At 38.9% G+C, this 18,303-nt stretch overlaps 1 protein-coding gene across 4 annotated transcripts in view; it reads right to left on the bottom strand.

Annotated features, from left to right (window-relative positions):
- Window positions 1-8,164, bottom strand: part of DGKB (diacylglycerol kinase beta) — a gene marked incomplete at both ends in the record, with an annotated part of 333,552 nt that extends 325,388 nt beyond the window's left edge. For all 4 annotated transcript variants that reach the window (XM_082479865.1, XM_082479864.1, XM_082479867.1 and 1 more), the window contains one exon: window positions 8,095-8,164. In XM_082479865.1, the coding sequence (XP_082335991.1) occupies window positions 8,095-8,164 (70 nt within the window). The remainder of the gene's footprint in view (window positions 1-8,094) is intronic.
- Between the last annotated feature and the right edge of the window lie 10,139 nt (window positions 8,165-18,303).

Genomic DNA, 18,303 nt, shown 5'->3' on the forward strand with positions numbered 1-18,303 from the left:
CTTTTTCAAAGAATAAATCTGACTAGAGCTTAAACCTATCACATACAATATTTCTACCCCATTTCATTTTCTCTAAATGTACCACACAGGAATAAGCACCAGGGATTTAAATTCACAGATCTTAAGATAGAAATTACAGTGTTGTATCAATAAGCACAGTTCACCTCTCAGAAGAACTACAGCAAGTGCCCCACCAAACCCTTGAGTGGGACTCCAGTTTCTCGTAGTCAGATTTTTAGTCCCCAGTCACAGGATTCAGACTCCACAAATCATCAGTGGGCCCTTTTTTTCTGGCCAATCCATCCCCAACAGGCCTTGCATGCAAAGAGGGGATCTCCAACTAGACCCATTATTCCTTCTCCATGAAGTTCTCCAAGCACATGGGCTATCATACAGGCAGTGCTGACAGACTCTGACAAAACTTTGAGAACTTAGTTTCCTCCATATTTACTATAGCAGCAGAAAAAACATACTCCTAAAATCCAATACTTGGAGTAGAACTATTCTCAGTAATCACAAGCAATTTTCGCACTCTACTTTCCAAACAGCCAAAAATAGCTGGTTTTAGCAATCTGTATTCTTTGATGAGGCCCATTCCCTCATTAGAATTAGCACAATCCCATGTGGGACTAGAAGTCTGGGACCCTCTGTGGGATTGCGTAATGGTCCATTGCTGCTGGTGACCAGCTACCACATGTATGAAGTTCCCTGCAGGTTATCATTTATACCCATTGTAAAAGAAAATCTTTTCCATCTGTGAGGGCCACAGAATCAAAGCCACCCGAGAGTCTCTGGCAACTTAATACTGGACCAAAAGTTCTGCTGACCTTCCCATTTCTTTTCAGAGATTTTCTTCACAAGTTACCCTTTCCTGTTCTCCTATAAAATTCTTACACTGTTTAGTTCTTGTTGTTGATGCTACATCAAAAGATGCTGCAGCTGCTGATGCTGTTCCTGTTCTCACAGCCATTTCAGTAGCACTCCAACATCTATTTCTATCTTCAGGCTGTGACAGTCTGCCCAAGTTCTCCTCCACCAGCCTGGGAAAAAAAATCACTGCCAAAAGTTTTGCAAAAAGTCTTTTTCAGGCTCTTTCCTCAGGGCACATTTTGTTGACAAACTCAAAAGGACAACACCAAACCAAGCAATTTCCCCAGAGTGTACATGCTGCCAGAGCTCAGAAGCCTTTTCCTCCGCCTACTAAGGGCAGACTTTCCTTCTCTCTTTTAAAGTCTAGCTGAATCATGAAAGAGTCTTGCTTTAACTGTTTCCAACCCCTTCAATATTTTCGCACTTGCTTTTAGAGCACGATCATCTAAACTCCCCTTAACGTATAATTTGGACTACAACAGCCATAAAACTTTAAGAAAAAGGACATACAAAATTCACTTAATAAAAAGGATACAAACTCCCCTGTCCAAACTAATCAAACTTACCATACAGATAATAATCAGTAAGAAGCTATTTAACTTGTTTCTCTCTAATGTCCTTACAATTCAGGCTGCTGTTAGGAGTAGTACAGAACTATGCATATACCTGGTACTATACAGTTTAGAGGAAACAGTCTCTGCCTGAAAAGTCCTGTTTGTACCTCACCCTATGCAGTGACATTTTTACGCAAAAAAAAAAAAAAACCTCATATTTTCACCATTTTTTCCCACAGCCAGCATTGTTTGTGAAATCCAAAGGAGAAAAAAAATATGAATTTTCTTCTCTTGAGTGCACCTATTTCCCTAGAATCTTCAGGATTTGGTGTGGGCAACATTATTGTTGTTATCGTTATTATTACTATTATATAATGAGCACACCAGTTAGTTCTCTTTTCACATATTCTTCTGAGGCATTTTAAAACCAGGCAAAGATCCAGTGCAAAATATTTTCTACTATGCTGTTTTCAGAACAAGAGGAGAGAGGAGATTTTTAATTTGACCAGCAACGAGGACACAGAGGAACTGTCTTTGGAAATAATTATGCTTCCAAAAACCACACATATGCATATTAACTTCAAAGAGCCAAGTATTAGGTAATATGGTCTTTGAATTCTAGAAATACACTTCTCCTCTTTTTCAAATAATATTTAAACTGTTCCAAAAAATTCATTTGAAGCCCCAAATTATTTAAGTATGGCAAGCAGATGAAGAAAGGTCTTAAATTGGAAGTATAAAGTTGCCTTGAATTGAGCTTAAAAATAATTCAGTAAAATGAAGGGGAAAAACTTTTCATGAGGAAAAACTTCTTTACTTTGAGGGTGGCAGAGCACTGGAACAGGCTGCCCAAAGACATTGTGGAGTTTCCTTCTCTGGAGATATTCAAAACCCTCCTGGATGCGATCCTGTCCAACCTGCTATAGATGAACCTGCTTTGGCAGGGGGGTTGGACTAGATGATCTCCAAAGGTCCCTTCCAACCCCTACCATTCTGTGATTCTGTGAAATTATGGCTATTCCTTGGACTAATTTACTGCAAGACATTCACTTACTACTACTTTCTGACTGTCACTTAGCGGGAAAAGTTTAGTGTATGGAACAAGTGGTGGAGAACTCATTCTCCTTTGCCGTTCAGTTACATTTATGGAAATTGAGAAAAGCTGGTATGTATTCAGGAAATAAATTTTATATTTAGGGTTTGTGTTCACCAGTCAATACACTTGGATAAAGCTGAGAACCATAGTGTAAATACGTGATGAAGACGACGGGCAGACAAAATGTAGTAGGAACTTCTCAATGGGATACCAAAGACAGTACCTGCACACAGAGCTACGAGCAGCCTTTGTTTGTTTAACTGTACTTGCAAGAGTAGATAGGCTATCATCAAGCTGACAGAAGATTAATTAAAAGTGGAACCACACTGAACTGGAGCAAAGTGTCTTTCAGTCAGAAAGTGGAAAGCACATGTCTCTGTCAGAGCACCAGAATCCACATGAGGAGTTTAATGGGATTTATATAGTGAAAGATCCACACGCTTGCTTTGGTGACTAAAAAGGGGATTTAGGCTAAATTCAGACCTCTGAGCCCAGGACAGCTGGATCTATAATGTCCACACTCGATCAGCTACAGCTGATCACATAACCTAACTCTGAAAGTACTTTAAGCTTAATATCTGTGCAGCCTTTATCTCAATATGGTTTGAAAATTCCTTTACATGACTAAAGTCAACTGACGCAGAAAAGAAACAGCTCATCTAGGTGCCTCCTGAGTTCTGTTGCAGTCTAAACATAAGAAAAGGCACTTAATTTGTCTCTTTGAACCTGGGTGGACCTGTTCCTCTGCTATTCTCGGAAACCAAAATACTTGCACAAGTGACTGATTTCAGCAAAGTCTGGCCGCAAGTCATCCTCATAAAAGAGGTGGAAGTGAGACAGGCTTGCCTTCTGGTTAGGGGAAAGACCAAGAATGTGGGTTCAAACCGAGTTTCAACCTCAGAAGACTCAAACCCAAATCCCTCAGTACTACAAGTGTGCACCGTCTGGGTTACTACCCATTCCAGTTCTAGATAAAGACTAAGGCTATTGGAGCAGAAAGGTGGTGCGTATTTGTGTGGAGGGCAGCAGCTTCCCCAGCAAAACACTCTCACTCCACAGACAGCTTAGGTTGATGGGATTCAGCTTAAAAAGGGAACTCTGTGAGGGTTTTTTTCTGACCAAAGAAAATATGCAAAACACCAGCAAATGCATTTAAAATAGAATATTTTCTGGGTGGATGGGCACATGAAATACAGAACACTGCCTCCTCTCCTGAAAGTGAATGAGAAAACTTTCTTAACCAAATTTACTTAGGCTCCAAAGAGAAGCAAAAGTCGAAATACACCTTGTGCTTAAAGCTTCCTACTGGCTAGCACGAGACACCTCAGCACATCCACTCTTTGGGCTCACTTGCTAAAGGTATCTGTTTTGCATCAACGATAAGAGATGCTGTGAATCATCAACACTTAGTATTTGAGCATAGCAATATAATACAAAGGTGTAAGTGTGAACTCTGAATTCTACCCACTGAGCTCAGGTCAGTCTAGCACAGTTTGTTTAAGAAGTTCTTTATGTTTTCTTTTAATTAAGTCTTTACCATTTGATATTATTACTTCTTAATTTGCACACCAAAATGGGTGGACACTGGTGTAACAAAAAAAACTCTTTCTGTAGGTCATATTGTTTGAAGTGCTGTACTACTTTCTTTCAGTCATGCATATCTTACTATCAAATACCTGCATAAATTGACTCAGATTAAAAAACTAATCCAATGTATGTTTGTATAATGAACTTAAAGGAACAGTTCTTTTCATATTTCAGTCTGTTGTTCTATTGGGTTCGCGTGGCAAGGTTTTGGTAGCGGGGGAGGCTACAGGGGTGGCTTCTGAGAGAAGATGCCAGAAGCTTCCCCCATGTCCAATAGAGTCAGTGCTAGCTGGCTCCAAGTTGGACCTGCCGCTGGCCAAAGCCAAGCCCATCAGTGATGGTAGTAGCACCTCTGTGATAACATATTTAAAGAGGGGACACCTGCTGCATAACAGCAGCCAGCAAGAGGACTGAGAATATGTGAGAGGAAGAACTCTGCTGACACCGAGGTCAGTGAAGAAGCACGGGGAGGAGATGCTCCAGCTGCTGGAGCAGAGATTCCCCTGCATCCTGTGGTGAAGACCATGGTGAGGCAGGCTGTCCCCCTGCAGTCCATGGAGCTTAACGGTGGAGCAGATATCCACCTGCAGCCGGTGATATCCTCCCACACCGGAGCAGGTGAGTGCCCAAAGGAGGCTGTGACCTCGTGGAGAGCCTGTGCTGGAGCAGGCTCCTGGCAGGACCTGTGACCCTGTGGAGAGAGGAGACCATGCTGGAGCAGGTTTGCTGCCAGGACCACTCCGGAGACATTCAAAACCCACCTAGACGCTGTCTTGTGCAACCTGCTGTAGGTGACCCTGCTCTGGCAGGAGGGTTGGACTAGATGATCTCCAGAGGTCCCTTCCAACTCTGACCATTCTGTGATTCTGTGACTTGTGACCCTGTGTGGAACCCACATGGGAGCAGTCTGTTTGTGAAGAAGTGCAGCCCATGGGAAGGACCCACGTTGGAGAAGTTTGTGGAGGACTGTCTCCCGTGGGAGGGGACCCCACGCTGGAGCAGGGGAAGAGTTTGAGTAGCTTGGTGGGCAACTGACATCCAGCCAAGGTCAACCCACCGCAGTTGTACAAAAGTAATTCTGATTCCAGTGACCTTATTAAGTAGATCTGACTATCAGCCACTAAGAATATGATCCAAAGTCACCAACATCCAAGGTAGACAGGTTTTTTGGAGACTATACTCTTTGTACCAATACTCACTTTAGGCCTGATTCAAACTAAAATAGGGATTATAAATATTCTGTTTTGTAAATTCAAGAAAATGTATCCGTTAAAAACTTCCATAGTTAAAATAATGTTGTAATTTAGGTAAGATTCATGAATTCTTTACACCAAACTGGATGAAAGGCAGAGCAAGTGACATCCCCGCATATCAGCAGGTGAGCGGAAAACAAATCACATCGCTATAAATTCCATACTGTATTCTGGAGTCCTTCAGTGAAGCCCACTCCTTAAAACGAGGCAAGGCTGGGAGCTCACCACTCGTTGGCGGGCAACTGCCACAAAGTCAAACCTCCCTACAGTGTCACCTTCTGACACCCAGATCATCTGTCCTTCCTGCAGAAGGCCCACATGTACTTCAAGTCACATCCTGGAGAGAAGCGTGCAATGCCTTGGGGTTTTTTTCCTTTTTTCCTTTTTTTTTTTTTTTTTTTTAAATAAATCAAACCCTACCAAGCCAGCCAAACACTACTAGAAATTTGGTAATTTTCAGTTCACTGTCTTGCTATGTTCAATAAAAACAATGAAATATCAAAGCAATTACACACTCAAACTTCATAAAATTCCACATAATTTAATTACTATACTGTAATGAGTAAAGGCATCTACTGTCACAACATTTCATATCTCTGCCTGTTAGATAACAATGTATCAAATTCAAAAATTTTGGATCCAATTAAATATTTATTTTTTTTTAAATTGCATTTTAAAGTCCTAAATCACACATTTAGAGATACTGCTATTCAGTCATTTAGCAAAATTAAATTGGACAGCTCAGAAATTTAAAATAAGGCCCATATCTGGGTTATATTCCCTTGGTATTATACATCAAAGCCTACATACCCTTAACAATTTTTTTTTAATTGCCTCAGAAATTAAACTACTTATACAAAGATGCGTCACATTTCATATTTTCAAACAGCTAATATCCTTCTATTCTAGAAAAACAGAGGAAGGTCTTTCTGTTATGTATATGCACAAACCTGAACACAAACAAATACAACCAATTTCACCAAATACTTTATCCTGATGCCAATAGTTCTGTTAAAGCAATGGCTCTGAACTATGGTGAGTGCAAGAAGTTCTGGACGAGCAAAGGGAAGTAGAACAAAAAGGAATACATTAAATGCCTTTTTTTTACCTATAAGAAATATGACAAATTTTGGCAAATGCTGCCTTGAAGGCTTAAATTATAAGAATGCATAGAAAAAAAAAAAAAAAACCATAACTGTTCTATCTCTCTCTATTAGAAGTCTTCAATTTCTGGTACTGAAAAAGTTAATGAAGAACCATTTTAAAATATTTTCCCAGGAAGAAGTAAATATTGTCAGAAGTGGTTTGGGTTTTTTTTTGTTTGTCTTTTTTTTTTTTTTTTAAACTGCTATCTTATGTTTACTATCCATTTAGTGATGTAATTCAAAACAAACAAGCTTATGTGAAATACAAAATTTTCTTTGCCGAGGTCTCTGAAGGCAATGGAACATCAATATAAAATGTGGATGTGTTCTTTTTAAGATCCGTGTAATTGCATCTTGTTTCCCTTTATTTAACGTTTGTGTGTGTCACACAGAAATAAAAGAACTACTGAAAAACATAGATATTTTCATTTCTCAGACTCATACCAGATCTTTAAGGCCTTCTTCTACAGAAGTGGTCCTAACTGATTAAATACTGGACAGGTATCAATGCCTTATATTCCACTATGAAACAAGAAACAAAATAGCTCCTCGCTCGGTGGCATCATATAAAGCAGTGTATGGAGCAAATTTTGTTCATCTATATACCTTATCCTTTGAGATAAGAAGATGGCATGGGGAGGAAACATACTTTGTTAATAAATGGAATACTTTAAGTTACACAGCAATTGTAGAAAACTGTGAGACTCACATACACTTGTTCCAGAAAGCATCATATAAATGTTTCTACATTTTATTTTTTTTTTTGGTTCAATGACATTGAATTATATAAAGTATCATTTGTGGATTAATTTGCTATCATGGAAATATTATGAATCTCAATCACATTCCAGTGGAATGTACTATTACAAGTTAACTCTAATAATCATTTTAGGATTATTCTGTTAGATGACTGCACTGAAATACAATTAAGTATATGCTGTGATGTCATAGGCACAAAAACCCAATAACTAGTCTTCATTTTACCTTATATGAAAATGTTTCCTTTAGTAATAAATCAACAACATTCATAAATCATCTGAGATTCTCTCCATTTTTAAAAAATATAAATTTAGTCTACTCATCATACAAGAAAACTTCCTAAACGTTCTTGACCTTTTCCAGTTCAGTTCTTATCAGGCTTCATAAACCACCTCCTAAATTGAACTTCTCATGTTCAGTATCTGTCCGCTAAGTACATTCTGAGCCATTTAAGTTCCTCAGGCAACTTAAAGGAAGTTTTGCTTGAGCAATAACTACAGAAACTATTATGGTGAATTTAAGGTGGCAAAGCCATAAAAATATGCTCTCCAAATACCCATAGTCAGTCTACATGGTACCATACTAGATAATAATGGTTCAGTTAAAAAAAAAAAAAAAAACAATAATTTACAGACCCCAACTGATCTTTTTTTTCCCCTCAAAAAACCACGCATATCTTTTGGATTAAAAAAGATAAACCATCATTTAACCTCTTATTTGATGACAGTGAGTAATATTAACAGTATATTATTATTATTATTATATTCTGCATTCAAAATATTCTTAATTTTTGATTAACCATAAAATCCCATATTTAAAAAATTACTTACATTCTGCATATTTCTGAAGCTGAGAGAACTCTCCAGGACTAAGGTTAACCCACTTCTCCTGGCTCGTCATACTGGCAGTAAGGGTCCTCGTTAAATATCAGAAAAACATTCCCTTTGACCCAGGTAATATAAACTCCATAAAGATTTGTAGCTTCAGTTCACAGCGCTTGGAGACTGGAGCGATGGCATCAGTCTATGTGGATGACATTTTTGATGCTATGAACTATTTCCAGTGTGTTGGTTCAGTGGTGAGTTACAGCACTGTTAAAAAGAGATCAAGCATTAGAAGCATAAATACAATTATTTCTATAATAAAACTGGTAACTGATAAATATTTTCTCACATACCATTTCGCTCAAAAATCTTTCCACACAATATTTGTCCATAAATAGTTTTATATGTGTTTCCAAATTTTATTTTTATTATTCCAAATGCTTTTGGGAAGCACTGATAATAAAAAATTATCAATTTTTTATGATCAAATTGTATCTGGACACCTTGTGTGGGGAAGTTTCTGTTTCAGTAACATCTACTGCAATAGTACATATTATTTATCAGCAAACTTACTTCCCTATGGTTTTAAAATGGGATTCAGGTAACTGGGTTTGTATCCAATTACATTGTTGTACAGTGCTCTGTGGCCTTGTCAGAAATGTTCTGAAGCTTCTAACTCCCCATGTCAAAATGAAATGGATTCTGCATTTCGGTGAGAAATTCACGAGAGCCATATAAATATTAACTATTCTAACAAAATAGTAGGGGGTTGATTTCTAGAATGTCACAACATTGCTGAAGTCGCTACCAAAAATCAAATATAACTGTAGGCACCATTGCAAATCTGGTTGGGGGGGGTTGGGGGGGGGAGGGGGTTGGAGAATAAAAGAAAGATCAAACTGTGGATGCCATCTCATTTCAATTTATGCCATTTTTACCTCCACAGGACAGACCTTACAAAGGCAATACATTACCAACACCACTCCTTGCACAACAGGTAGGATACTTCTCATCTAATTTTAGCCATGTGGAAGTCAGGTACCTCATCTGAGGTTGTTATGTAGGGCTCTCTCTTTAATCAGCAGAAAGAGACAGGTGGCCCAGACAGCAATTAATCCCTCCAGTTTCAACATACTCTTAAAATGTGATAAATTGCCGCCTTGTGGTATTTATCTTTTGCTATTGATTACAGAGGTTGCCTAGATGACAAGTTTAGACTAGAAAGCTAATTTTAGACCATAAGTGGAATCTCTTTATACGCCTAGCAATGTGTCATTTACAAGGGTCAAATTACAAGAAGAGCAATGGAAAAATTCAGACCAGAAGAGACTGACACAGTAACGGAAAGAGTACTAAGGAGGAAGATGTTGGCAGCTGGGAGACGAGAGACAAAGGAGTAAGATGTCATAAGGGGGGAGGAAAAAAAAAAAAAAAAAGAAATAGAGAAGCTAGGAACAGAAGCATATGAAAAAAAGATATGTTAACCCAATGATAGATAACATCTTTTTTATTTTCTTTTCTGTCTTACATATGAGAGTATCATTCCTGGACAAAGAAATTCAGGAAGAAAGACACCTTAGTCCCAAAGCATGCTTTCATTGCTCTCAGGCCTTTCATTGGTCTCATGCTTTCATTGCTCTCAGGCCTTTCATTGGTCTCATGCTTTCATTGCTCTCAGGCCTATATTGGTGAATGATTTGAGTATATGTATCTATATTATGAGCAAGTAAGGCTATTTAAATACAGAAACAGACTACTTGGCAGCTGCCCTGTCTTTAAACTTTGAACCAGAAGACATTCCTATGATCTTCAGCTCCTCAAGTTAGAAAAAAACATAAGGATGTTAGAAGAGGCAAGATCTAGAAACACTGATTGTACAAATAACAAAAGCTAATAGGAGCAGGCACGTTGGGATGGAAAAAAGCAACATTAATGTGGATAACGTTGGCCAAGTGCAAGGCACATCGGCACTCAAACATCAGTGAATCAACATCAGTGCCAGAAAAAGGGCGTTAACAACAAAAGCTAAAAGTGATATTCAATAATAAAAGCTATCATTCTGTCTTGAGAACCTCAGTCCTCTTATTTATGACAAGAAAAAATAACTATGGTCAACAGGGACATTTTAATCAAATTAGAGATGTTTCATTTCTGACAGTTGATTAGATTGTATTGAAGACAATTTTATTTTTTCAAATAGATATATTTTTTCTCATATTCTTGACAACTGATTAGGTTTTACTGCAAATGGTTTTATATTTGCATAATTGATTTACTCGAACCAAAATTTTCTACCACAATTTCATCCAGTATTACTTTTTGTATTAACTGCATTAGCTTCATTACCAGTAAAAGCTAACATGCCATACAGTTAGAAATTATCTCTATTATTTAATACAAATTTTTCTGACAAGCAGCCTACCATTAGAATTCCTATCGCTAGCAAGATAAAAACTGCTGCGCGCTCTAAACTGATCGATCTATCACGTACAATACCTTTAGCTGACCACAGTCTATAGGGTTTGCTGTGTACGCAGTACACGGGCATTGAAAATGGATGTTTGCCTATTGACTTCCCTTTCTCCAACTTGAGATCGACTTGACCGCCTTTGATAGCCTTTCCTCTTTACCAGACACACAGGCTCTACTGCCTGTAAACAATGTTGCAGGAAAAGGTACATGACCTGAATGAGATGGGAGCAATGGAAAAATTTAGTATGGGCATGGCAGTCCACAGGAAAGAAGATGCAGTCTGTGTGGAAGCCAGCAGAGTTATTACAGAAGGTACAACAGAGTTTAAGGCTACATTATTATCTTGGAAAACTCTCCGAATGCAAGTTTCTTCCTTCGAAAAGGGGAGACTGGGGGGGATCTAGCGGAACCAAATTGCCAAGTTTAATCTGGGCACAGTAATGGGGAGGTAGGCAGTCCTCTGAGGATGACTACCTGGTCTTTGGACTGCAGCCAGGCCCTGTGCACCACCTCAGTGCAGGTGACGCAGGAATATGCACAAACATAATGGGGGAAATCTCAGCAAAAGGAACCTTAGAGAGGCTTCCTTTTTCTAGTTTCCTATTAAAGTTCTGCTGCAGGGGAGTCCTAAATAAGGAAAGGTCTCTGCTCCCTGCATCCTTTAGATTTCACAGTTAAACGTTTTACCGTGGCATTTCCCAATTTTTTATCGATGATAATACAGGTATACAAAATAAAGCACATTATATAGATGCTGAGGACAAAAGCCATCAATGCATATGATGTATGCTCTTTGTTAAGGTCTACATTTCAAGATCACCTATATCTTATACAAATATCTTAATTTGTGTAGAAGAAAATATTAGTTTACTTTATCTTTTTCAGTAGTGTGTAATTTAAATGCATTCCCTTGCACTTTATTTTAGTGCTCTTTCTCTCAGTAGTCCAGGAAGGTCATGCAGTGAGAAACCTATATACAAGTACATGAAGAGGAAAGCAGTAACAGGGATAATACTAGCACGCAGGGAAAAAAAAAAAAAAAAAAAAGAATCTTGAACTAAAACATTAATCAAATATACTTGCTGGTAAGCAAAATAAAGACCAGCAGCACTAAACAGATACAAACAGTGATTCGACCTCTCCATGCAGAGATAAAGTACTCTGAAGCACACACTACAGCATACAGTTAAGATACACAGGATGTCATGTAGGGAACTCTCCCACTGATCATCTGAGGGTTTGACCTATTCCAGGGAACTCAGATCTGTGCACACATTTTGTTAGTATCTGCTTAGGGAAGATTCACAGCCCTCTCAACCAGACATAAAGCAGACCTCACAAATAAGAGAAATTAGAAACACTACATTAATAAACCGTTCATTCTATCACAAAAATAATTAGGAAAAAAAAAAGAATTTTCCACTGTCCACTGACTATAATAAGCCTCAGAGTTCCAGTCTCCGTTTTATAATAAACTTTTGAATCCAGAAAGAAAAACGTGTTAAGTTTTCTGTCAGGTTTCCTACCAGGCCACATACCCAAACTAGGAAGCAAAGCTTTGTTAAAAACCCTACAAATCAAATTACTTAGCATTCAGCCAACAATGCTAACAAACTTAGATTTCCAGGAATTCCCCATGCCACTGCAATCCTCAGTTGCTCTACAGAAACCAGGCTGAGGAGTAGAGAAGAGAAAGGAATATACAATGGAGAAAAAAAACAAATATAAAGGCACATCCCCTACATACCAACCTCAACACTCAAATCATCTCATTACACCTCGTAAAGTCTTCACTGCAAGGAAAGTGATTTGGGAGAGTATGGAGGAAAAAAATTAATTTCAGTCCTACAAAACCAATCCACAATACTGGGTTCAGCTTTGACCTTCAATTCCAGAGGACAACTGTGTCCTGAGCAAACACGTCCAGCTCCTCAACCAACCCACCTCCCTCCGTTTCCTCCTGAAAGGCAGGAGGGATTCTTCTGGGGTCTGCGCTCACTGCTGCGACTAAAGCATGACACTCTTCCTAACACATGCCTTAAGGGACTTTTCTATGTTTACCATAACAGGGAAAACAAAAAACAGCCTAGAAACTGACTTTGGGAACTACTCAGCCGTTTTCTGCTTTCTACCAACCCTTTCATAATGTGTATCTCACATACAATTTCATCATTAATTGCCAGTTGCTCCATAAAAGGGACACAGGGTAAGGCTGATGGCAAGAAGGGATGTGGGTGACAAAATGACAGATCTTCAGTGAGCATCTTCCATGCTATACAAGACTGAGACCTTCAGGTGCTTTTCCCCATTTCCCTCTGTTTTAGTATGCTTATGTTTTCATTGGGAAAAGGGGAAACAAGAGGGGAAACAAGAGGGGAAACAAGAGGGGAAACAAGAGGGGAAACAAGAGGGGAAACAAGAGGGGAAACAAGAGGGGAAACAAGAGGGGAAACAAGAGGGGAAACAAGAGGGGAAACAAGAGGGGAAACAAGAGGGGAAACAAGAGGGGAAACAAGAGGGGAAACAAGAGGGGAAACAAGAGGGAGAAAGAACACAAACCCTAAGGAAGCAAGTTTTCTTCCAGGGAAACTACAGTTCACCGCAACATGACTGACTAGTGATTTTTGCCTGAACAATAGGAATAAATAACACAGAATACTTTAATTGCTATGGAGGCTGAAGCAAGAACTTTTTCAAGAACTTTTCAAGAACTTTTCTGTGCAGAATGTACTTGGTATTTCCTTCAGTTGGGTCCTACACCTTCTCCAAAGTTAGCTGGATCCTGTGATTTCGATGTGGGTGACATCACGGATTCTCCAAAGGAGAAATTTTACATGTCAGATACCACATGCTGACACATACACATGAAACAGTTTTCTCTGTTAACTCCTGCAAACAGTTGAGAAAGCAAGTACATTCTTCTTACTGGCAAGACCATCTTTCCTCTGAAAACTCGGTGTCATTTGTGGGTTTAGCAAACAACGGAAAAGCACACATTTCATCAACACTTGTAGAAGCACAACTCAGCCTTCATGTGCAAAATATATTTTCTTGTGATCGTATTTTAAGATCCATGTAACATTAACGTAAAAGGTATTATGAGGCACTATTGCACCAGTTATTCTCTATTAATTAAGCTGTTAGGATCAAAGTACATAGTATTTCCCTAGGCACTGAAAGACCACACTTGCTACTGAGCCCCCAGGGTATCCTTTCCACTAAGGTTGCTATTGTCAAAACAGCTGAACTAAAAAAAAAAGTTACAAATTTATTGGAAATGTAGGCATTATGTACAAGATAATTTGTGTAGGTATTCCTCCAATTCATTTTACACTTTGTAGAAAACAATGTCTCTAATGTCAGAAATACTCCAAATTTGAGTAGTTGAAAGTTCATTCTGAAGAGTTTGAGGGGGGGGGGGGGGGGAAGGGAATCCAATCAGGAGCATCTGCTAATCACTGTTCTGATCTCTTTACTCTCAAATACAGAAGTATTATGATTATTTATAATTGCTGCTGGATTAATGGCATGGATGAAAACAAAGAGCCCCTGTAACAAAACACAACAGCTTTTTCCTACATAAATTGCTTATTTTACATAACATCCTCTTGTTTTTCTCAGTGCTTAGCATACATAAAGTCATTTTAGTAGTACGCATTCTTTTTCAATTTAGCAAAGGATGCTTACTGATGTAAATTAACATAATTCTGAAATATAAACTGTAAACATTATTAATATACTGAAATCAGTGAGAATTTGCTTACCAAGCTGAAAATCTCTCCCTTTAAAGGCATGATTTCAACATAACTCAAATGCATGCATGTTTGCCCCACTACTTTATCCCCAGGTGTACTAGTCTGGGGCATGTAAAAATATCCATTCAAATTTTAATACAAAGATATGGACTGTATTCCTCAGAGAAGCAATTATTCAAACTCATTTCCTCGAATTATTTATATGGAATATATCAGTAAACACGGGGAACACATACAGCACAAAAACCCTTGTGATTAGGATAAGCAGAATATTTGAATCTTTGAAAAAACATTTCACCAATACTACTACAGTTTGTGACAGTGAGAAATATTAGCAACAAAACCTGAGCACTGATAAAACTGATAACAACGCAAGACAGCAACATCACTGAATATAGTTACTTATATTTCATATACAGACATACAACTTATAATTATATTTTTTACTTTGCTCTTCGTGTACCTTAACTTCATCACATGACTACTTTAAAAGCAACATTGGATAGATCTTAAGTTTTTCCAACTCCTAGGCTTGCTATTTCCAAGTGCTACACTAATTACCTACCAAGTAAGAAGAACTACAGACAAATTTCTCAGTGTTTTTCTTCACTAAAAGAAATATTGAAATAAATGAAACCTAAGGAGAATCTAGGACACGGAAATACCAGAATGTATATGTGCTGATGCATCATAGGTTTATAAAGGCTTTCTTCTTGCTTTAACTAATATAACTGAATAAACTAAACTGACACCTTTTCAGACTGGAATTTATTTTGTCCTTATGAGAGAAACAGTACATAATTAAAAAATCTTTTGTAAGTTAGAGTCATGGAGCTGTTCCCAATGTTTAAAACTTCTCAATAATAATTTTAAGAAAGAGATTTTTAAAAGTGAAAATTTAAAAAGGAAATTTGAGGAGTTAGTCATCCTTCTTATCATTTTACACCAATGACTAAACTATAAAATTTTTCCATAGGGCCATTAAAATTTGGAACCATTTATTTTATGACTAAATGATCACATTTTGATTGTATAATTGTTTATAGGCATACTAAAACTAGAAGAGAAAACAAACCAAAACAATCAAAATTCACCCCACCAAAAAAGCAGACAATAAACTGTTTAGACAGAAAAGCTTCTAGAGAACTGTTACTGTTTTGAAATTGGTGAATTTCAAAGATATACTCTTTGAACAAGTACAAGTATCTAAAGGGTGGGTTGAAGGAGGATGGAGCCAGGTTCTTTTCAATGGTTCCCAGTGACAGGACGAGGGGTAACGGGCACAAGTTAGAACATAGGAAGTTCCGTTCAAATACACGGAAACACTTCTTCACGGTGAGGGTGACAGAGCACTGGCACAGGCTGCCCAGGGAGGTTGTGGAGTCCCCTTCTCTGGAGATTTTCAAGACCCGCCTGGATGCAGTCCTGAGTAATGTGCTCTGGGCAGTCCTGCTTTGGCAGGGGAGTTGGGCTAGATGATCTCTAGAGGTCCCTTCCAACTCTGTGATTCTGTGAATATTAAAAGCCTTAAAAGAAGGCTGAATCACTAAGTCTTATGACTGGTATTCTTTAATAAATGGAACAAAGCAATCTGGGACAGAAAGCACAGGATTTGATAGGTAGAACTATGCAGTCTATACAAGTTTTCTGTTAATACAGCACATTTGGCTGTCCACTGGATAAATCACTCTGCAGAGAGGATTAATCACAATTCTTTCCATGTCGATCACTACTATTTCTATACATCCGCCAAAAACTACTCCAAAATTTAAAACAACACAGAATGAACATCTTAGGGACGACCTCCGCCTTCCAAAGTGTGTGTCTGCCACCTTCCCCATAAGGTCCAGCTCCAGAAACACACCCCTCGCTGTGAACTCTGCACAGATCTCCCCACAACCGACACCACAAGTATCTGAGCCCGTATCAGTGGAGCATCAAGCTCTTCCACTACTATCTGCCACCTGTTTGTTCTTCCTCTTTTCTTTCCATTCCCTCTCATGGGATGAACTCTCCAAATTCTGCATAACAATTACCCTTTGTTGGTAATAAGCTACAGGGTTTTTTGTTTAATTGTTGGGTTTAATTAATCTCTCCATATTTAGGTGCTCCAGGGGTGATTACATTAGAGGAAGGCAAAGCTGAAAAGTGTAATTTACAACTGGGGAAGATTTCTGACGATCCTTAATTTCCTGGGGCAGAAATTCCTACTTCATGCTCGGAAATAAGCCTTTGAAGCGATGTGCTTTAGTCCTGTGACAAAAATGTTCCACTGCGCTCAAGGAAAAGATTTGTTAACTACTGTCCTTATTCCAAAGCTTTATGCACTTTTAAAATAAAGTGGGAACAGGGCACTGGAGTTCCTTTTAAATAACTTGTGAAAATATGAACCCCATTTAATCTTCTACAGGAAATCTGTACAGAGAATAGAGCTCAGGTTAGCAGGCAAGGTAGTGGATCTTACAGCAGAAGTTCATTCTGAGATATTTTTTAAATAGCTAGATTTTTTTTTTTCCTTTTTTTTCCCCAGGGAGAAGGCTACATGCAGCATTTGATTAAATTATTGTAGTTCTGGGATATGAATAGCCGGCACTACGTCACTGTCCACTGGGATAGTGTGGAGCCTTCTAGACAACTACAAACAGTTTCATATTTATTCATTAGTATTACTATAAAAGAGTTCAGTGATAGCAAGTTACCAAAAGGGATATCATAAAGTGGGATGGGCCCTTGCCTCAAGGAATGCATATCTGCAGCCAAAGGGAACTATGTGATGGCAGCATCACCTCAAACTACTGTTCCCTTTTCACCCACGCAATTCCTGACGTGTTCAAATTCAGCTCCAAGGAGACCGAGGTTTGTGAAGGTTCTGTGAACATCACCACTTGTGTGCTCCTAGCACTTGCTCTGGTGGCATGTCCACACGGCCACCAGAGGTGTGGATGTACAAGTGAAGCACATGTGAGGTAGTTTTACTGAAGCAAAGCCAGAAGGGAATGGCCAAGTTGGTCGAGCACCACAAGCGCTGTAGGGCAGGCTCTACACCTCTGCACAACCTCCTGCATTCAAGCTCAAGCAATGCTGAAATCCATGCTGCCCCAGTTTCACAGCTCTCAGTACCTGAAACTACCATGTAAAGGCAGCTTGGCCTCATCTCTTTCAACAGCATAAACATGCCTCCAGTCTCTTATCTCATCTTATATCCTTGGGGTTATTCAGCCTGGAGAAGAGAAGGCTCCAGGGAGACCTTATAGCAGCCTTCCAGTACTTAAAGAGGGCCTACATGAAAGATGGCGAGGGACTCTTTATCAGGGAGCATAGCAATAGGATGAGGGGTAAGGCTTTTAAACTGAAAGAGGGTAGATTTAGATTAGATATTAGAAAGAAATTTTTCACAATGAGGGTGGTGGGGCACTGGAACAAATTGCCCAGAGAAGTTGTGGAGGCCCCATCCCTGGAGGTGTTCAAGGCCAGGCTGGATGAGGCTTTGAGCAAGCTGGTTTTGTGGAAGGTGTCCCTTCCCACGGCAGGGGGCGTGGAACTAGATGATCTTTAAGGTCCCTTCCGATTCTAACCATTCTATGATTCTATGATCAATTTTCCTACAGGCTATCTACTGCCATTGACTAAACTGAGACAGAGAACTCACATTTGTGGAATTTCACACAAGAGATTCGGTCAGGGATGGAAGCACATTTTCTGATTGAGGGTCCTTCATTTGTTTGTCTGTCCCACGCACACAGCCTTAATTTTGTAAAGACACAACTTTAACACAATTACCCATCTTTCAGATAGGACAACACCACCTCCTCATGCTTAACTCTGCTGATTTTTTCAGAGGAATATAAGAAGATGACCATGAAATTTCTGTCCTCCACCTACTGACTTCAGAATATTAAGTCATTATCTCATAAATGTTCAGCCTTTCATCCAAAGACTCCATCCTAAACCCCACCATTTTAAACATGTTAAGCTGTCTCCAGGATGT

The sequence above is a fragment of the Vanellus vanellus genome, assembly GCF_965231255.1.
Source record: "Vanellus vanellus genome assembly, chromosome: 2".
Classification (NCBI taxonomy): Eukaryota; Metazoa; Chordata; class Aves; order Charadriiformes; family Charadriidae; genus Vanellus; species Vanellus vanellus.